General features: G+C 50.9%; 1 protein-coding gene across 6 annotated transcripts in view; it reads right to left on the bottom strand.

Moving 5' to 3' along the window:
- The window catches only part of RNF220 (ring finger protein 220), a 214,277-nt gene that overhangs the window by 71,004 nt on the left and 122,129 nt on the right, over nt 1-21,144 (bottom strand). For all 6 annotated transcript variants that reach the window (XM_079313909.1, XM_079313908.1, XM_079313910.1 and 3 more), the window contains one exon: nt 9,679-9,808. In XM_079313909.1, coding sequence (XP_079170035.1) covers nt 9,679-9,808 — 130 coding nt within the window. The remainder of the gene's footprint in view (nt 1-9,678; nt 9,809-21,144) is intronic.

The following is a 21,144-nucleotide window of genomic DNA, read 5'->3' as shown; positions in this document are numbered from 1 at the left end:
CACCCGGGAGCAGCACAGCCAGATCCCCACGTGCTCCAGGACACACTGCTCCTTTAGATTAGCGACCATCAGCTTTAACAAGAACCTTTCCTCTCAGCAAGGCTCTTCACAATGAAAGCAGGACTCAGGCTGCACCAGAAACACGCAGATGTCCTTTAATGCTAGGCACACATTTGGTTAGAAGCATCCCCAAGTACAGCTGAGAATCCCCTCAAGGGGCCTCTAGGGGCTGTTCAGGCCCAGTGCTTGTCATGATTTCCCAAAGGGAAGCTCAGCAAGCCAAGTATGTGCCCTCCTTATCCCCAGTGTTGGGGTTTCCTCTACCCCTGCCATGGTTGCTATTGCACACAATGACCTTCAAAGCCTATTTACTTTGTTATGGTCCTGCCTTTTGGGCTGTGCTTGCAATGGGGAATAAAAAGGCCATGCACAAGGAGCAGTCCCTTATCACCCCCATGAATGGAAGCTGCTGCATCTTTGAGGGAAAAATCAGGTAATTAGCTGAAGGTTAAGTTCCCTGAGGTCGGGCAGCTTCAGTTGTTTCTGCTTATGCCTGAAGGACACAACCAGTAAGGAGCAGGTAAGAGAGCTGCTGCCATGCCGAATCTTCCAGCTCTGCCACTCTTCCACAGAACCCCTTCTCCCTGTTTGACAGGCATCAGCCTGTGCAGCTCCCACGTGAGATCCTGCAAAACCAAAAGATTTCTACATGCTGCGGCCAGTAGATGTTATTTCATAGAAAAATAAACAAAAAACCCCAATTGGAAACAGTGTAATTTTAGCTGTAGGACTTGTGGCTTGAACATGCAGCCTTGGGATGGGAGCCCTGGCAGCAGAGAAAGCCTCCAGCAGAGCCATGTGGATGGCAACACCAGCTGTAATGGAGCAGTTGCTGGGTAGAGAGGGAATTGGATTTTTGTGAATGCCAGTTTAAATAAGTGGACATGTCACTTGATACTTAAATAAGGAAATGGGAGTTTGGTTCTACACCTAGCTGCAGATGACAGCCCTCAGAATGGCCAGGTGAGATCTGTGCCATCACAGGAAGCACACTGGGATTTTTAACCTGCAATGGCACCTGCATCCCATGATAGGAAAAGGGACTGAGTGGTGGTAAAAAATTGCCAAAGAGGCTGCAGTCAGGGCTAGAAATGTTCTACACCTACAGAGCCAGATGTGCCTCCCATACACTCCCCCAGTCAGTATTTGTGAGACCTCAGTGACCAACAGTCAGTTGTGACAAACCTGACCCAGGGGGCAGTCACCCACCTCCCCCAAAGAGATGAAATGCAGCAGAATCATAAAACACTGTGGCATGACCTGACCATGCAGAAATCCCTTATTTGCTCTGTTCTGTTCACATCCCCAGCTCTTTCTGCCCTGCTGGGTTTTCCTTTATCAACCTCTGGTACCCCATGTCCCCGCTCAGAGTGGGTAACAGATCTCTGGGTGAGGATGGTCCATGTATGTAGGGCCAAACAGGAGACTATGGCTGGGGGTAGTTTCATTTCTCTCCCACTATTTGAAAAGGAGGTGTGTGGAAAAATAAAAAGGAAAATTGGAGGGAAAGGTCATGCATTAGATTGATTTGGGGGGATTTTTGCTACCATGGCTATAATGACCGTTTAATTATTCCCAGCTCATGAGGCAGTTCAGAAGAGGCTCTGCAGAAGACATGCATTGCTCCAGGGCAAATAACTGACCGGAGATTTATTTCCCACCCTTGGGTTTCCACACACCCCTTCTCAGGTCTCCTGCTGCCCTGAGAGTCAGCAGCAGAGAAAAGCTTTGCTCTCCAGAGTTCCAAACCTCAGCCTTCAAATCCATCCCCTAGAGTCAAGAATGGACTGTAGGACAGGCAGTTTAAGGAGTGTTCATAGCCTTTTTAGGGCATTGCATGAGCAAAGGAAAACATGACCCACACATTTTTACACTTGCTGTGCTACCCTGGAAGTTCTAACCCGTAAGAAGTGCTTCTCACCCACAGATTATGGACAGCAGCATCTGCCTTCCCTGGGATCTGTTCATGGAGGAGAGGAACAGGGCACCTATAAGCAGGGCAGGCAGCTGCCTGGCTTGTACTCTCTCTATAGGAAAAGCCATGGGTGAAAGGTCCAGACTGCTGTCATTGCCACCCTCTAAATGCACAGGAGGAAGCTGGAGGGTTTCTCTTTCCTTTCTGTCCATGATTAATCTGCCACAGTGAGGGGCAGAGACACAAATCAGAGGAGGAATGAAAGAGGATAAATCCATGGTATCAGCAGCACCACATTGGCTAGATAATAAACAGACTCCTCTCCTCATAAATTTCTCTCCATTCCCACAAGTTTCTCTGCCATCAACACTGGTCCACCTGGAGCTGAACTACTCCTGGCCTTTCTGGTGCCCTGGCTGGTGGGAAGAGCTGTGGCTTTGCCAAGGAACCTGGGACCCTCCACCTGGTCTGCCATCCTTCACTGCCTGCACAGACTGGGGTGCAGCAGGAGCACCAGGATGGCACAATGGAGCCCCATGGAAGCTCACTGGGGTTTAAAGGATGCATGGGACACCAGAGGTGACTGTGGCTAGGTGATCCGTATCAGCACATGGAGTGGGTGGGAGAAGCTCTAGAGACACAAAGCATGCTTCAATTTACTTGGCAGTTTCACTCCCTGTCTCAGTATCCCAGGGCAGCTTGTTCTCACTGCCTGAACACCACTCTGCTGACCTTACTCCTCATGGTGGTAGGAGCCAGCTTTCCACTTCTCCACACCCCACACAGGGATGTGACCCTGTTAGCTGCCTTGTGGTGGCAGGTGGTCATGGACTTGCTCAGGGATCACCAAGAAGCTGACACCTCCAGGATATTTAATTTAAATCTGACAGGAGTCAAACTGCTGAAGAAAGCTTCAGGTGATACAACCCAGCTGTAGATGCATCTGTGTCTGAAACTGGACACCCCTGACTCCAGAGGATGAACACCACTGCTGTGGGAGGCATGGAATGCCCCTGCTGTGGGGCAGGACCCTCTCCTCAAGGGAATTGGGGCAGAATAGGATGTGAAAACCCATTCTGTGTCCCTAGAGCAGCTCCCAAGTTCCCAGCCTGTCCCTGCAGCCTGGTTTTGCTGGTGACCATTGGCCACAGTACAACCATGGAGGACTCACACCCAGGAGGAGCTCTGAGGAGACATCACAGGCAATTAACTGCTGGACTGAACCCTCGGGGAACACCAGAGCCCTTTGGGAAAGCCCTGGGAGCACTGGGAGGGCACAGCCAGGGAGAGGGTGCTGCAGGAGGGGCACCAGTCCCACCTGCAAAGCATGCTCAGGCACTTAATAGCGCCTGTCCCCAGCATCTCCCGGCCTGGATTTATGCCTCCAAGGGTCACCTCTGGCGAGACTCTAATAACACGACTTTATTAGCTTTCTTGTTCCTTCTTTAAGATACAGTAGCAAGGGGGGAGGAGGGCAGCAGCACCTCGGGAAAGAGCGGGGGTCGGACGGATAGGAACAGCTGCCCTCGCAGTTCCCCTTCTCCGTGACAAGGGGGAGAGGGAGAAAAATGATGCTCCCTCGAAATTTATCATGCACCCAATTACAATGTTAATTGGCAAGTCCCAGAAATCAATTAATTCGCAAATTTTTTTCAATTAAAAATTAAGATAAATCATAAAACGTTATTAAGCAAAGGCCAAACTCCATGAACTTTTTTTTTTTGTAGGCATCTGGGTTTTTTTTTTTTTTTTATTTAAATAAAAAAAAGAGCTGTGTTGCCAAAGCCTGATGCCCTTGAGTGCCTTTGCTGAAGCACAGGGGGCTGTCATCAGCAGGACTGGGCTGAAGACAGATAAAAAAATATCGACCAGTCGGACACACTGCTTCTGCTTTATTGATCAGGCGGGAATTTAACTTGCTGTGCATATCCACCGTGTCAGCAAGGGCCACGGGCGAAATTAAAAGTACTTGGCTTGGAGATGTCGCCTTGATACCGGGGGGTGGGGAGAGATGGAGGGAGGGGGAAGAAGAGGGGGAGAAAGGGAAGAAAAGAAAAGAAGAAGGTGGAAAGAAAAGAGGGAAAAAGAAGGAAGAGACAAGCATGAGCTGAGGAGCAGGAGGTTGCAATGCCTGCTTGCAATCTCACTTGTTGGTCAGGGCTCCTTCCTCTCTCTGCAGAGCCTGCAGGTGTCTACTGCATGCAAGGGAGGGAATCATGTATTCCAACAGAGCCTTGGAAAAAATCCTCCTCACTCAAAACCATTCCTAACATCTCTCATGGAGAGGCTGGGGGACCTGCAGCATTTGCTGAACAAGAAGTCTAGGGAAGTACCTGGTCATCAAGTTAAAGTCCCCAGGCATAAATCAAGGAGACCCGAGGCGAGAGCCATGACCCTGATGTGACACATGGCAACAGAGCTAATTCGGGTTTTACACACTCTATTTATCCTGCTGGGCCTGGCAGCACAGCCACTCGCCCATCCCACGGCAGCCACCCACACTGGCCCTGGGAAAGTCTCCTCCAAAGGTCCTTTGGGACAACACAGTGCTTGGCAGATCCCACAGAAATGAAGCGAACACTTCCCTGGGGCAGTGCAAGGAGCACCTGTGTTTAAACAAAGGGGTTCCCTGAGCAGTAGAGGGGTGTGAGCCACATCTCATAACCTGCTCTGAGTCCTTACTGTGACCAGGAGCAACACACCAAGCCCCTGTCATTTGGGCACACAGCAACCACAGGGATGATGTGCTTGCCCACTTGTTCATTTGGAGTCTCCAGTGCAGACTCTGAGGGGATAGCACGGGATGACTTTAATCAGAAAGACCCTGAAACATTGGGAAAGCAACCTGTGAAAGATGTGAAAAGCAGGATGCATCTCCATAGGTCTGGAAACATCTCTCAAGAACAGTCAACTTGCCTTGTGACCAGTTTATCTCCCAAGGTCCCATAGCCTTTGTGTTTCAGCTACATTGCCAGCTTCCTCATTATTTCTTAACCCATTGGGCCCACAGCTGCCTCTGTTGCCTGAGAAGAGCTACTACTGTGCCTCTCTCCATAAAGAAACCTGGAGCTGAAGCTCCTCACAGCAGGGTGAAGATACTCTGTGCAGTGCCAGAAACTGAGGAGAAGCACTTTCTGCTTCAAAAAGAAGAGAGGATTAATAACAGTGAGAGGAAAAGAGTATTTGTGCAAACAAGGGAGAGGAAGCTTCAGATGGAACCCAAAGGAAGACCTAAGCCTGGGCAGAGGTGCACTGAATCCTGCTACAGCAGCTGGAGCACCACAGTCCTGTGGTTGACTCTTTTCCTCTGACAGGAATCAAAGCTGGCTCCAAAAATCAAGCTAAATCCCCCATCTGGGCACTTCACCTGCTTTGACACAGGCCTTCCCACTGCATCTCACTCTGCCCTCCTTTGCCTGACACTATTTGGTTCTTTGTGACAGCATCTTTGAGGTCACAGAAAGAGCCTGCAGCACTTTGCATTTGCACCAGGGTGCGAGACCCTGGCGCCCTCTGTGCTCCGGGAAATGCTTCGTAATCACAGAGGCAGAACAGAAATTATTCCTGGACACACAGAAAGGTCATTAGGGGAAATCAGTAGCTCCTGAGATGCTGGATGTGCAGGGATGTGTCTCCATGCCCCCAGCAGAATGGCAAGGAGCAATGAGAGCTGCTGGCCCAGGCTGGGAGCAGCTAACAGGTGGGCACAGGCTTTGTAACACAAACATGTTCAGAATAATTGCTGACTGCAAAGGAAAAAAGAAAGAAAAGGGAATAAGGGGAGAGTTTACATAGCCATGGGGCACTTTGGGAGCATCATTGCCCTCACTGCTCCACCCTCTGGACAGCTCTCCAGCTATATTGATGCACCTCATCCATTTTGGGGAGGTGAAATCCCAGCTCTGAAGCATAGTTTTGCTCTGGTAAGGCAGGGGAGAATCTGGCAGCTGCCACACGGTGAAATAAAAACACCCCCAAATATTTTTTTAGAAGCAGCATTGTATGTTCAAGAACAGATGGTTATGCTATTAAAACCACTGCATCCAAAGGCACATTCCCAACCTTCAAACTGCTGCACACTGTCACCTCTGCTCACAGTATTTACCACAGGGTGACACACGCAGCAGTGCACACAGGGATGTGAGTGTGTATCCTGAGGGACATCCCTGGGTGCTGCTCTGGAATGCTGTGCCCACCTGCACTCCATAGGTAGTTCTAGGCTGGGGAAATGCAGCTGCAGCCAGAGCACCAGCTGAAGCTTGGAGCTGGGGCCACTGACAGCTCCAGAAAGTCTCACATTTCAGTGTGCTTTACCGCAAGCCTTTAACACGGATGAGGTGTAAAACAAGTGAATATATATTGAGTGAGGATAGGAGACTCTCATCCAGATCAACTTCATGCACACAAACCAGGAATATTCATGTATTCTGCATCACCAGCCTAGCTGAGGCACAGGGCACAGACATATACAAAGGCCTGCTGTTATTACTTCCTGTTTTTACCTTGGGTGGCACTTAGCTGCTCAGATGGGCACCTTTTGCTCTCTGACTGTACAGGCAGAACAAGGAAAGCATCCCTTCTGCCCATCATCATGGGGCCACCCCTCACCTGCCTCCCTCTGGGCTGCTTTGAGCCTGTGCTCTGCAAAGGTGTGCTCCAAGGTAATTTCTCTTTGGAGGAGGAATATCAAGAATCTTGCCTGGCAAGAGTTAAACCCCATAAAACCAAGGCTTGTAGTTTTGTTTTCTTTCAATTTATACCCTTCACTTAAAGGGGGGGCAGGTGGGGAGAGAAAGAGGGGGAGAAAAAAGAAAGCCAGGTGACATATTCTAAGAAGGAGCACCGAAAACGTGTTAAGCACTTCAAAATCTCATATATTCAATCGGCCTCTGGCAAGACATCTGCCTAATGTTAGCGCTTAAATATCCTTTTCCATTTTACATGCATTCAAGTCTCATTTGAGCGAAATGAAACGGTATTATTAAAGGGAGATTTTGCACAAATGGCCTGAATTTGACATGTCAAGTTCAATGAGGCTGTTACATATGTAACACCAAAAAGGGCTCGGAGGCTGCCGGCTCTTGAAACAGCGCCAGTGGCTCAGAAATGAAATTTGCATTCAGAGAGCCCTGCTTCTCTGCATGGAGCTGTGCACAAGGCTCGGTTAGACCCACACAGGCTGGAGGAGCCGTGGGGTGAGCACAAGCAGGTCTCCCCCTATGCTCTGGGAGACTGGACACACCAAGAAGGCAGCGGAACTAGAAACCCAGGTACCTCATTCCCACTCAAGATAGCTTTTTTCAAGGGAAAGCTGGACCCTGCGCCAGGGTTGGATCCTCCTGAGTGATGTTCATCACTGGTCCAATAGCTGTTTTTGTCCCTGGTACATGCACAGGACTCCCTAGGTACGGGTGGGTGCTGCCCTGCTGCCAGCATGGCTCCTCCTGCCTCGCTGCATGATGCTCAAGCTGGGTTGACCTTGAAATGTCCCTGTCCTGAAGCCAGGATGGTCACATCAATACTGCCCATGGGGTGAAAGAACACCATCCCTGTCTCTGGGGGATAGCAAACCCCATTCCCACAAGATGAAAAAGGGGTTTGTTGGAGTGGGTGAGTTGCTTGTGGTGATCTGGGACCATGGGTAGCATCACCCAGGTGGTGCCTACAGCTTCCTTGTATCTCAGCCCCAAGAAGCTCCTGTGGTCACCTGGAGAAATCTTTTCCAGAGAGTTGATCCAGTGCCCAGCAAGCCTCCAGTGCTGTAGGCTCAGTGGGCAGGTGGGGATCTGCCTTCCTAACCCCAAGCACAGGAAATCTATGATTTTGTTGCAAATCATTAAGGTTTATTAAAACTTAACACCACAAGCCATGATTGGCTGCATCCTCTTTAAATTAAAAAAAAAAAAAAAAAAAAAAAAAAAAAGCCCTTGGAAAGCAGCCCCCTGGTTTGCTTCTCCCCATCAGACTGATAAGTAACAGCTGCTCGGCCATTTCGGTAACAAGTCGGTATTGGCAGGGAGCGGCCAGGGCTGCCGGTGCCCGTCACGTTTATAGGCCTACATTTTATTTTTATGTTTATTGGGTTATTTGAGATCATTATTAGTTTCTCTCTTCTCTTGTTGATGTGTTCTTGCTCCTGGCTTCTCCAGGCAGGAAAGGTGGGGGAATGGGAAATGGAGCAATCCACTATAGTGAGCCGGCTGCTGGGGCTGGGCAGTGCATGGGACTCCAACCCCTCACACCCCGCTGCCTGCTCATCCTGCCCCCTGTCCCTGCCTCGGTTTGCTCTGGGGCTGGGAGAGCCCATCCCTGTGCGGGTCTGCTGTGTTACAGATTAGCCTCCATCGCCTGAATCCATCGCCTGGATTGAACGTTATCTATCACACTACGGAGGGAGTCGTTATTTAATAATTAATAAAGACCTCTGATTCTTCCTCGCCGCCTGCGTGGCCGAGTGGAGCAGGCTAGGGAAGCGAGGGCAAGCCAGGGAGAGCTGTCTCCTCTCTAACTGCTGCTGTTATTTAAAGGAATAATGCCATTCTTTTTCATTTGTCAGCTGGCCCACAATGGCCCTTGTCACGCTTTATGATTTAGGGTTTCCTTTCCTTTCCCATTAAACGCCACCTTCCCATCACCACTTTGCGCCAGTCAGCCTCTGCTCCTGGCTTGCAGTTTCAGTTTCACTCTGATATTGGCCCAACTTCTTTGATGGGCTCCTCTGAGCACTAATTGCTTCTGTTCATTTAAACCTGTTCACTAATTTGCAGTGGCCCTTTATTAAGTTGGATGTGGCCCAAATTACACCATAAATTACGCTTGCAAGGGGACTGGGTGTCGCGGGGGATAAATGTGCTGCCTGTTCCCTGCTTTCCCCTTCCCTATCTTCCTGTGCAACACGCGGGGGACGTGGGTCTCAGCCTGAGGGTGTGGGTGCTGAAATTGGGGTATCACAACCCAGATCCATTCTGGGAGGTTTCTCTTTCTCTAACTAAAGCTCCCTCCTGCTCCCTCCATCTGCAATGGATATTGCTGAAGCCAAGAAGATCCAAGCCAAGCAGGGATGGATTCTGCATCCTCTACACTGTGCACAGCCATGTGCACCCCTCACCCTGGTACACACACACACACACATGCTGTCCCTCCTCTCCTACCACCTGGTGATGTAACTTTGCTTCTAGGAGGCAGTTTGATTCCTTTCCTCACCTTTTAATGACCGGAGAATTCATTAATAATTGAAATAAACACGCTCTTTCCCAAGGCTGCTGACTTTTATTAAGGCAGGGGCAGGGATCTGCCAACCCTTGGCTGCAGCCATTTCCTAAATAACTGCTAGCAGTTAAAAGGCAATTTTTTTTTTTTTTTTAATAGGTGAAATTTTTGTATTGGGGGTAGCAGAAGGGAGCTGAAGGAAGCTGAGGAGCAGTGTACACCAATGCTGCAGGGTTGCTCCATCATGGGATGTCAGCAATATGAGAATTGCTCACTGAACACATGTCCGTGGGGAAAGGGATATCTGTGACCTCCAGGAGGCAATTCTGCCTGACTTTACCACCGCAGTGAACTCCAGGGAAATGTTTCTGCCCCACTGGCTAGCACCAGATCTCCCACATCTTGTAGCTGTGGGTACCACAATCTTCTCTGCCATATGCAGGCACCCCAGCTGGGTCACCAGGGATGCTGGTGGACCCCAGGGAGCTGCTTACCTGATATTCAGCTGCGTGAGCTTCTCCAGCTCCTGCTCCATGTGCTCCTGCAACTCCCCAGGGCGAAGAAGGACCTGGCAGATGGGGCAGATCGGAGCCTGGCTGTCAAACAAAGTTGCTTTCTTTTTGCCTGTGAGAAGGAAAATAAGAGAAAAAACTTTAGCTCAGATCAGCTGCCATCAGTATCATCTGTGCTCTGCTTTGGTTCCTGTCCTAGCACAGGACTTAAATACAGGGATTTTCTCATGGTATAGCCCTAATTCTCTCCCCATCCTACAATCCCTGGGGCAGGGATTGGCTCTCTTCTGCAGTAGCACAGCAACTGACACGAGAGCATCCCAAGCCTGACTGTGGGCGCTCCAGTCTTGGAGGGAGAGCAGCAACAATCACATTCTGGAAGTGACCCTGTGCAAACCCAGCTTCCCACTTGAAATACCGATGATATGACTTGGAGTAGATGGATGACACAACACTGCTCACTGTTCCTATTAACTCATTATAAAGAGCCATCTTCATCCTCCTTGACACTTCTGAAGCTGGGTGGGTCAGGATGACCCTCTTGATGAAGGGCAAAGTCTCCATGGGCACACAGTGTTGAGGCGGAGGAGAACCCATGGCATGAGGCTGTGGATGTGCTAGGGAGCAGGTCTAGATGCTCACCCAGGATTGCTCACCCTGTCCCAAGGCTAGGCTGGGGCCCTTGTCCTCCCTGCACCACCAGCTGCTCCAGACCCCACAGCTGCTGGAGTTCTGGGCCCCCTGGGGCTGTGTCACCCCTGGGTGAGATTTAGGGCTGCCTGTGTACCCTAATCCTGAGCTGGGTTGAGTCTCTGGGGCAGATGTGCAAGAGATGCATTTCCTCACACCCTCCTTACTCTCAATCCTGTCTTCTGCTTCCCTGCCCAGCCACATCTCCCTAGTTCACTCCCTGCTCTGAAGCCAATTTCTTCCAACTCAAAAACTTTATTGCCCCCTCTGTAAGGAATATACAGCGTCTATTTAACATAAAATAAAACTCCAAAGCAAACAATGAAGTTGCCATAAAAGAGGGAAGCCCGCGGGTCCCCAGGCCCCTCTCCCAGCTGTACTAGCAGCTCTGCTCATGAGAGGGCGTGCGGAGCCTGGCTCAGATGGCTCTGGCAGGGAGAAACCTGCTTTATAGCTGCCTGTTGTCATCCAACGTGAACCCTCCTGCTGGATTATTTATTTATGTATTAGACATGGATCAAATTGGTTAAATCCGAGTGAGAAGCAGTAATGCACAATAAAGCAGCTGATGCTGGATACAAGGGGGCTGCCTGCAATGTGGCCTTCCAATCAGGAGCCAAAAGGTGCCATTTTATGGTTCCTAATGATGGTGGAATCCACTTAAATGAATCCCCATTAAAGGAACGGACCTTCTCAAAGGGTAAAACATTGGTGTGAGCAGCTTTACTGGGTCCCTGCTTCTCCCTGTATAACTGCTTGGCACAAGCATTTAACAAGAGAAAAGGTCTGAAATAAGTTTGAGAGTCACCTTGGCTTATCTTTACCCTCCAGCAGGACCAAGTGAATGTGCCTGGTGGAAGCAGGGCTGTCACTGGGATATTACTCACCCTTTCCTTCAGCACCTCTATAGGAGGTGGGAGAAACTGAGCATAAGGAGCTAGCTGGGCCAGTGCTAAGGGTGCATTCCCTACCTTTCCAGCTTCCCATCCCACTGGGAACTCTCCCATTTGCAGAGCCAGGAGGAAAACCCCCCTGGCCCCCTCTTCTGGATGTGGGCCACTCCCAGAGGCTCCCAGGCAGATCCCAGGTGCCTTGGCTGCTCATTCCCACCACTCTTCTGCCAGGGAGGACACACTGTTTTTTGACAGCATGCAACTTGGAACATCTTCCTCTCTCCTCCTTCCCTCACGTTTAAATAATGCCCAGAATCCAACTCAAACCCAAACACGCAGCTCCTTCTGACCCTTGCGGGAAAGGTCGGCATTTCAGTAATTCCACCTTCCTCTTGGAGCTTTTCCACTTTTGTCTAGTGGGGGCCCAAAATAGCCCAGGAGCGTCCCCCGACCACCTGCTATTTATAACCCCAACTTCACAGCAAAACAATGGAGCTGTCTGAGTCTCCCTCCCAAAATAAACAGGCAGCCTTTGAGCGGACGGGAAATCCTGCTGGATCCCCGCTGTGGGGTGTACAGATGGATGGGTAAACAGGCTGCCCTCCGCCCTACTGCACTGCATCCCTGCTCCTGGCCCAGGCCACCGCCGTGGGGCCCACCAGCCCCCATGGCCACACACAGCTTTGGCTGCTGGGGCTGGGATGCTCTCAACAGCACCTAAGGGTGGAGCAGAGCTTGAGCATCCCCATGTCTCTGCTCTTCGGGGAGCCCAGAGCTGTTTCTTTGCTGGAGGAGGTGATGGGATTCTCCCAGACCACAGAACTGGGATTGGAAGCCTTGGATCAGGATGCACAGTCAGGGTCCCCTGGCAGGATATTTAACCTCCTGCACACCCCATTCCTCGTGCCCTGCTTGTTCTCTGGCACTCTTCCAGGGGGTGCATGTTCCTAAGCCATTGGATTTCAATGGCTGGGGCAATCAGGTGGGATCTCAGGCCATGGGAAGAAGCCTTGCTGTCTTCCATGGCTGCTCCCGCCCAGGCCAGCAGGAGAAATGAGCAGCACTGGCCTTACCCATCAGCTATACCAGTGATACGGTGATGAGTATGTGCCAAGGAAGGATGTGACAGCTGCCACTCTGCATCCCCATGATAGCTGGGGAAGATCCCCAGCTCCGGTGAGCACAGGAGGCTGGTGCTTGCACTGAAACAAGGGCTTCCAGAGGGGCAGGAGAATGGGAGCCCAGACACACAGCCAAGTCCCTGATGTACAGATTGCAAAGCAGGAGACAGAAGGAGCCCCAGCTCCTGGCCCAGGGGGCTGACAGCTGCACTTTCACAGGGGCAGGACTAAGTGCAACTGACAGGCAGAAAGGAGGGATCCTCTCCTGTGCCAGGACACCTACGCGCGCCTCCCGAGGTCTCTGGAACCCGCTGCATGCCTGCAGTGCAACAGAGGCTTCTCCTGGAATGTGTCCCCCCAAATCAGCAGCATCCACATCTGCAGCATCCTCAGAGCCTGGCACACACCCACGCTGTGGTGTCTTGCTCCAGGCAGTGGTACCCATCTCCATGGTGTAGGATGCTGGGTTGTGAGGAGAGGGAGAGGATGGGCATGGCTTTGTTTGTGAATGCCAGGGTAGAGAGAGATGCATTCATTCCCACCTCTCCTCTCCAGAGCAGGGACATCCTGATATCCAGGAGCAAACAAAGGACTCTTATCAAGTGTGTGGCTGGACCGTGCTGGGGTGTAAGTGCTTACCCCTCTGGACGGAGCAGAGGGCATTGATCTGCCCAGGGCAAAACAAAGGGCCCATATCCCTGAGCGGGAGGGACCTACGCCTGCTCCCTGCTTGTCCTTCCCTGCCCTGTGCCAAACCCGCTCCTGGGAGACACTGAATGGCTCTTTTCAGCCTTTTGTTTTTTGGCAGCTGTGTTTTTGTTTTCTTTGCCCCTCTCTCTCCCCTTCACTCTGTGGTTACTCGGCAGGCTCGGCTCCAGTGTTTACCCTCCGCGGCTCTGCCGTGCTTCCCTCGCTGCCGACCCCCCGCTCGCCAGCGCCAGAGAGATGAAAAGGCAGAGCCTCGGCGCTCCCGCTGTTTGCACGGTCTCCTGGGCTCCGCGGAAATGTTTAACTCCAAGTGTTGAAACCGAATATTTCCTGCTCTGAAAGCAGAGTGCTCAATACGCAGAAGCACCCCTGTGTGGAGGAATTTGTCCACAGGCTCTTTCAGAGGGCATCTGCAAATGGATCCCAGCCCAGGTAGGGACTGGACCAAACCCTCCTGATCCCACTGGGGACAGAGGGCTGGATCCTTCATCCGGTTACATTGATACAGAGCCCAAATAATTCCCTTGGGAAAGGTCTGATTCACTGCAAAGCAGAGGTAATGGGACCTGGGCTCCAGGCTGGGGGCGGGGCTCAGGTTCTGGGGACACAAGCACGATATTGAATAGGCATGGAGCCATGAAGTCATCCCTGCTCCTGCCCTGCACCTGTGCCCTGACAGCATTGCAGGTCTGGAGAGTGTCACTTGGAAGGCAGAACTTTCCCTCACAAGCAGAATGAGAACTACTGTTTTGGAGAGCACTTCAGTGAAAAAAACCAAGGCACCCAGCCCACCAACAGTGCTGACAGCACAGGGTGTATACAGCCCCTCACCACTACACAGCGTAAACAATGCTCTCAAGTCAATCAGTGAGCAAAGTTTACAAGGCATGAGGGCTCACTCTGCCCAGGAGCTCAGCAAGTTGCCAAATGAATGAAATAAATTGTCTTATAAATCCACTGCTCATCTGCACTGATGCACAGTCAGGTTCCTTCCCCAGGAACTGCTGCCATGGGTGGCACAGGTGGTGCCACCTGCGCCTCCCCACGCTGCTCTTCCTTGTGACCAGCTGAAGCCTCCTCCCCCATGAGGACCAGCTCTTCAGTCCCAGCTCCTAGGTGACTTCTCCTACTTCAACTCTTTTCCACTTCTCTGAGTACCAACTCCCCCTCTTTGAGACGCCTCTCTCCATCTCACCCGATTTCTGCTCTCTCCCTCTTAAACACTCCATCATTTAAACCCAATCAAAGCCAGTTGATCTGAAATTCTTCTGAATAGAAATGACCCCACGCTGGGGCCTCGTGGCCCTGTGCCCTGCTTCAGGGGCTGTGCTGAAACCAGGTGGGTGGTAATGGAAGTGCTGACACAGGCTTCTTGACAGCATCACCACTGCCAGTGCCTGTAATAATCCCTCCCAGCTGCTCTGCAACTCGGTTTCCGCGGCGATTATTTTCCATTCGATGATGGGCTTGCTGTTATTTGTGTACTGATAGCAGGTATCTCGTGTGACAAGCCTCCTTTCTTCCAGCTCAGAAAACAATAATTCAAAGAAAGCCCCATATTAGCTTGGAAATAACAAAACACTCACTCTTTTCCTGGCAAGCCCACGCCACAACTGATGAGGCTCACAGAGCCCTGGTAGTAAGTGGCAGCCAAGGAGGGGAGATGACAACAGTGGCTCGAGGTAGAGATGGTTCATGTGTCAGTGCAGAGCACCTCAGAATAACAATAGAGACAAAAAATACCTGGCAATAAAGTGAGGGAGCAGGAATAATTTGGTCATTGCTCTCGCATCTCCCTGTTATTTACTGGTGTGGTCCCAGTGCTGTCCCAAGGAGTGGCATCCTCCCTGCTGGGCACTGCCTTGGATCCTGCTGGCTGGTACCAAAAGGTATAGGCCCCCAAAAACCTGCACTTGAGGTCAGGGCACTTCCCATTCTTTCCATCAGGGCCTTCCCATATCTCAGGCTCCTGCCTGGCTGGGGGATACAGACCTCAACTTGCTGCCCAGGATGAGGTGCCCTGGATCTGGCTCCTGATGCAATTGCTCTGCACAGGGCAGTGGAGATCTAGGTGTCAGAGGCAGTGACAGGCAGTGAGGTGACTCCAGGTTTGAGTGCTGTGACAAAACACCTGTAAACTCTGCAGACACCCCACAGAGCAGCAAGCACATCCAGACCACTGAGAAATCACTCTGCATTGAGCAGACCTCCCTTGGAGCATGTGGCTTTTGGAGGTCTGTGCAGGCAGGAAAGTGGGAGATCTGAAAAAAAATGGCTATTTAGGTAAGAAAATACTTTTGAGGAATCACTCTTGCATCATAGTGCAAAGATGATGCAGAGCACCAGCAGAAGCTGGACTTGGATTGTGCTTGGCACAGCACAGGTCCAGTCCTGCCTTGCATCTAGCAAAGAGAGGCACAGGGATGAATGACAGCTGGTTTTATACACCTAGGGTGTATGGACAGGGGGACCTCTACAACCCTGTGAACAAACTGGTCTACAGAGACCTATAGTCAGACTGCTGCAGCCCCACCAAGAGCCTGATCCTGACACTACTCCTGCTAAGGTGCCCAGACTGCCAAGCAGCTTAGAAATACACCTGCTTCTCCTGAGAATAAAAACTACAGAGGGATCTGAGGCAGAAAAGCTTGTTAAAATATTGATTTCCTTCCAAAGAAGGAGTTGTTCTTGCAGCTGCTGTCCAGACAAGCTGGATTCTAGAGAGGACTGGTGTAAACTGGTGCAGCACTGCTGCCATGCTGTTATCTCTAGCTAAGGTTGATCCCATGGGTCACTCAGTAAAAATGCATGTTTGAACAGCACCCTGGTCTCTTCAGAGGCTGTTGCACGTCCCGTTGGGTCCAGCACCATGTTTGTCATGGCGAGTGGCAGCCTGGCAGCAGGAGAGGTGAGGAACCCCTTGTGATCCGACCTGGCCCTCCATCTGCGGAGATCATGGCTGCCCAGTGTGGGGCAGTGGAAGATGGATTGAGCTGGGCAATAATTTAAGAAACTGAGTGAGTCTGTACATCCAATCACTTTACAAATCAGGGGAAAGGGAGAGAGGAGGAAAGGCAGGAGAGGGGGGAGAAGTGAAAAGGCCGCGCAGGGAAATGCATCACAATTACTGTCTCAGCTCTAATGAGGAGCCTGTCATGAGGCTGTCATCCTGCGGAAAGCCACCTACTCAGAAAGATTCAATAAAAAAGTAGCAGAGAGATAAAAAAGAGATATATTTCAGCCCTTGCTAATATTCTTTTCATTTGTCCCAGCACAAAATAAGATACTGCACTTAACCGGCTCGGTTAAAATGAAAAGGGGGGGGGGCGGGAAGGGAGCAGCATTGATCAATACCACTAAAAGCCGGGAGACACGGTGATGGAGTGCAATTTTTTTGTCTGTGCTGAAGCATAGCAGAGGCCCGGGCGGGGTAATTTATGATTCGTACGCACGCTGGCTAACTAGAGGCTGACAAGACAATGAATCCCCGATGAGAGGGACGCAGGCTGCCGGGAGAGCCGGGAAGGGAGAGCATGGCAGGGACCTGGAAGGGAGAGCAGAAGAGGAGGACTGGGACAGGCTGATGGTGCTGCTCCATGTGAGGATGCTGAACTGAGCAGAAACACTTTCCTGGATTTCACAAGAGGAAAGTAGAGGAACACTGAGAGCAAGTGAAGGAAGACCGCACTGCCTCCATCCTCTCTTCCAGCTCACAGCTGGGCAGCCTGCCCATGCAGGCTTCTCCCAGGGAAGCACTATAGTGCCCAGCCACACCTCTCACTCGGCTGGAGATTGACCAAATGAGGTCAACAGGGACCAAAGACAAAGATTATCCCTTCCCTGCCCCAGGTTCTATGATGGGTGCCAGTACAAGTCTAGAAAAGCTCATGACCATGAAGATGGATCTTCTTGCTGCCATCCATCTTCTGTTCTTGGGATGAAACTGGAGTCTCCTTCAACCCATAGGTTCACCTCCCAAACCTACAAGTCCTGGGGAGCAGCTGAGTCTCCCCAGCACCAGTCTGGGGTCCATGACTTCAGCAAACATGGCACAGCAGAAACACTGCTGAGGGAATCCTACAGCTCTGTCCTTCCATCCTAGGGGATCTTCTGAGGCATGATGCACCTCCTTCCTCCCATCCCTGAGCTGCTCTCCATCCCAAGCGTCTTCTTATACCATGCACCCAAGACTGGCCAGGCTGTGGACAAACCAACCAGAGTCAGTGGGACCCAGGGATCATGCCTGCAGTTCTGGATACTCCATGGCCCATGGCCAGTCCTTGCTCAGTGGTACTTGCTAAGTGAGGCACTGGGACATAGCACACTTCCCAGCACATAGGCAGTCAGGCAGGGCTCTCCAGCTCCCGTGTCATGTGTACTTCATAGCCAGACAGAGTGTGCAGAATGTTCTGCTTCTCCTTCCACCTCCTCCTCAGCCACATGGAATGCCTGGGTCTGTGTACCCAGGGCTGGCAGCTGGGCAACATTGACCAATGTGCCTGGCCTCTGGCCCTGTTTGCTGCTACAAGGGCCACTTCTTATCTCTGGTTGAACCAGATAGCCAACCTGGAGTTGCTGCTGGCCTGGTGGGAGTGGGTGGAGAGGAGCTGTGTAGCTGCATTGCCAAAGTGTGCCTGAACTATCCATGCTCTGCATCAACTCCTGGGATGAAAAGACCTGGAACAAAGCACCTTCTTTAAATGCCAAAAAATAATGGCAGTGGGAACTAGAAAAGGTGGGAGTTTCACAGAAATATTCTTGTATCTGGCTGGGAGACTGTGCAAGAGCTGGGCTCTGAGGTCTGGACACATTTGGGGCCAGTTTTAGGCTTTGATTGCTTCATCTGTAGCAGAATAGGGATACAGTTGAGAGTGGAGTGACAGACCTGCAAGCGTTTCTCCCCCCGGCCCCATTCCGCCATCGCATCCAGCTCCCTATAAAACATGCACGATGATCCTGCACCAGGCTGCAGCTGCTCAGCTGTCTCAGCCCCACCTGCCTGCTACTCTGAGTCCTTGGCAAAGGACCTGACTGCATCCTGAGAGAGAGGATCAGCCTGGAAACGGGTCTTTGCCTTCACTGGCAGTGAAACAAGAGCCTTGGAACTACCCCACTGCCCCTACCCCAATGTATGCCCCTGGGGCATGCTGAGGTCCCCCCACAGCCCAGCAAAGTGCCCCAATAGAGGCTCCAGCCCCATCCTGACCCTGCAGAAGACACTTGCAGACAGCCATGCTGCTCCCATGCCCTTGACTTGGAGGGCAGCTTGTTAAGTTGGTGATATACTGACACACCTATAATTTGAAGGGGTGATGTGGTAGAGTCTTTCCCTACTCTCACCCACTCCCTCCCTGCCATGTTCCAGCTCCTCTCCTCTCCTCCCTTGGGGATGTGTGGGGCACATATTGAAAACACAGATATTGAACTGTCAAAACTATTTCCTACAAGAAAATAGATTCATCAGCTTGCAGCACACAGGGTCATTGCCACATTTTCCCCTCGCGCCAGCACCTGCACATGCCGGCGCATACCCAATGCCTCTTCGCAGCACTGGCACTTTAGCTTGTAGCTCAGGGCCCTTAAGTGACTTTGAGAAATGGATAATCGATTATAATTCCACGGGCCTCTCTGCAGATTTATCCGGAGAATGTATAAAAGCCAGGGATTGGGAGAAGCGGGTCCTTCTGGCCAACACGTCAATTGCCTGTGCTTTTCGTGCCCGGCTCGGAAAATCGCATCCCGAGCACGACTCTGTTTAATCCATCAGTACACAATCAATGCACTCTGTAATCAACTCTTGATCACTTAATTTTACACATGTTGGCTGAATCCCTTTGTTTAATCACTAGATCAGGCCGCCTTGTTGCACTGCCCCCTCCCTGCTTAACCCTCCCTGACCCTCATCCCCTGTTGTCGGCGCTACCAAATGCAGCCCAGAGCCTTCATTTCACCTTGAGGAAGAGCTCCCATGAATTTAGAGAGTCATGAGATGGCAGAAAGGGAAACAGGAGTGAAAAATAACACTGGAGAGAAAGAAAATATTTTCCCTTTTGTGTCTTCATAGAGCTCGTGCTGGCCTTTTCAATCCATGTAACAGAAACCATTGCTGGGTTTAAAGAGGAGCTGGGTGCTGGGGGATGCACATTGAAGTCCCGTAACATCCCAGGGAGAATGGGCACACAGGGGCGCCACTGGGAAGATGCACCAGCAAACGACAGGCACTCATCACCCAGATGCATCTGTACCCTCAGCATCCTCCCCACCCCCTGATTATTTTGACTGTTTTAGCAGCCAGTGCCATTATGAGCAACAGTTCTTGATCTTTCCCTCCCAGAGGCATCTAGGGAGCATCACTCCCATCTCACCAGGGTTCATCTCCCTTTTTATGGCAAGAGCACGACCCTTGGGTTGTGAATGCATGTAAGCACAGCTATTTGGCATTTTTAGCATGATTTGTGTCACTAGCCTGATGCCATCTCACCCTTTGCATGTACTCTGCTGGCATGCCAGGGTCAGTGTCTGGGGGATGCTCCTAGGTGGAAATGTCTGATAGCTCAACAGTGAAATGCAAGATTGCAGTGGGATTTTGCAGCAAGATTTTGTTGTACTTTAATGGTGTGATGAAAGCCTGGAGCTCAGAGATAGGGGGACCACATACTTGGAATCCAAATGTGGACCATTCTGACTGGACACATAGGTCACACAGCACGTTCCTCCTACCCAAGCAGCACAGCGGTCATTCCCAACCCAGTTAAATCTTCCTTTTTAAAGAGGCCTTGATGCTGCCTCTGATTTGGCACGTGGAGTAACTGCTGCTCATTCCTGCAAGAATAAATGATGGGATATGCTTGAACAAGAGGGATCTGGAAGCACAATTGCCAGAGGAACGTGCAAATGTTAGCTTTGCACAGGAAACTCGCACAAAACTGCATGTTGACACCAAGAGGCCAGTTATAGGACAAAGCAGGCACGGATGTTTAAAGAGAATTCCAGTTGCTATTCTATAGCAAATAGTCTTCAAAGAGCCCCTGGAGCTCTTGGCTTCTCAGCATGGAAAGAGGAGCTTGTGCAAGATGAAACGCAAATAAATAGTTTACCATAGAAAAGATATCCAAGGCAAAGAGTAAGATGCAAGTTTTAGCTCTCACATTAGCCAGCTGGGGTTTTATTGGTCCCCAAGTAAAAGCTGTAAATAAAATACAAACCTAACCTGCATATTGTCAAGTTACATTAAAAAAAAAGCCCACAACTTAATTGCACTCAAGAGCATCAAGGGGCGAAGTTGTGCATGGTGCATCACAAGGCAGCCCACAGAGCTGTTTAGTAAAGTGTAAATCCAAGAGCTGAACAAGTGGAACCTTTTACCTTGGGATCTGCCAACAGGCACAGATTACTCTGCCTTTGCTAGGATAGCTCATTCTGCTCCAGGAACTCTTGGTAATGGATTTGTAAGGAAAAGGAGCATAAAATGCCCTCTTCTCTGCTCACACTGATGTTGGTGGCAAGGAGGAAGGATGGGTGTGAGTCGGATGCTAAGTCTCCATCTCCTTGTTTCCAGCCTCCTGTCTGGCCACAGGCAGCAAAGGTAATGCTACACTTTAGGGAAGCACAGGCCAGGTGACAGGGACAGCAGCTCCAATTGGAGTATGCCAGCAGGGAATGGGTGTGACACCAGAGAATTTGCCCCTCCTGTCCTGACTGCTGAGGGTTCCCAGGGACTCCTGTGCCAGCCTCTGCAGGGCTCCTGGGGCACTCCAGAGCAACGACAGGTCTTTCCTCCACGTCAGGCTCTCATCCCTCCTATGCAAAGCTTATCTGATCTTTTCATCCACTTTTTATTTCCACTGCATCCATTCTTTAAACTGTAATACATGCTGATAACATCAAAATTAGCTCACCTGGCTCACTTTAAGGAATCGCTCATCCCAGCAGATCTGTGCTTGGGATCTAGTCTGGCTTCATCTGACTACTGTCTGCCAGGCTTTTTTTCCAGGGTCTGCACTTTTTAAAGGCAGTCTGATTTCCAGGGGACTAGA

Source organism: Erithacus rubecula (genome assembly GCF_903797595.1).
Source record: "Erithacus rubecula genome assembly, chromosome: 10".
Classification (NCBI taxonomy): domain Eukaryota; kingdom Metazoa; phylum Chordata; class Aves; order Passeriformes; family Muscicapidae; genus Erithacus; species Erithacus rubecula.
The sequence above is the reverse complement of the archived record's forward strand: the minus strand, read 5'-3'. Positions and strand labels throughout refer to the sequence as shown.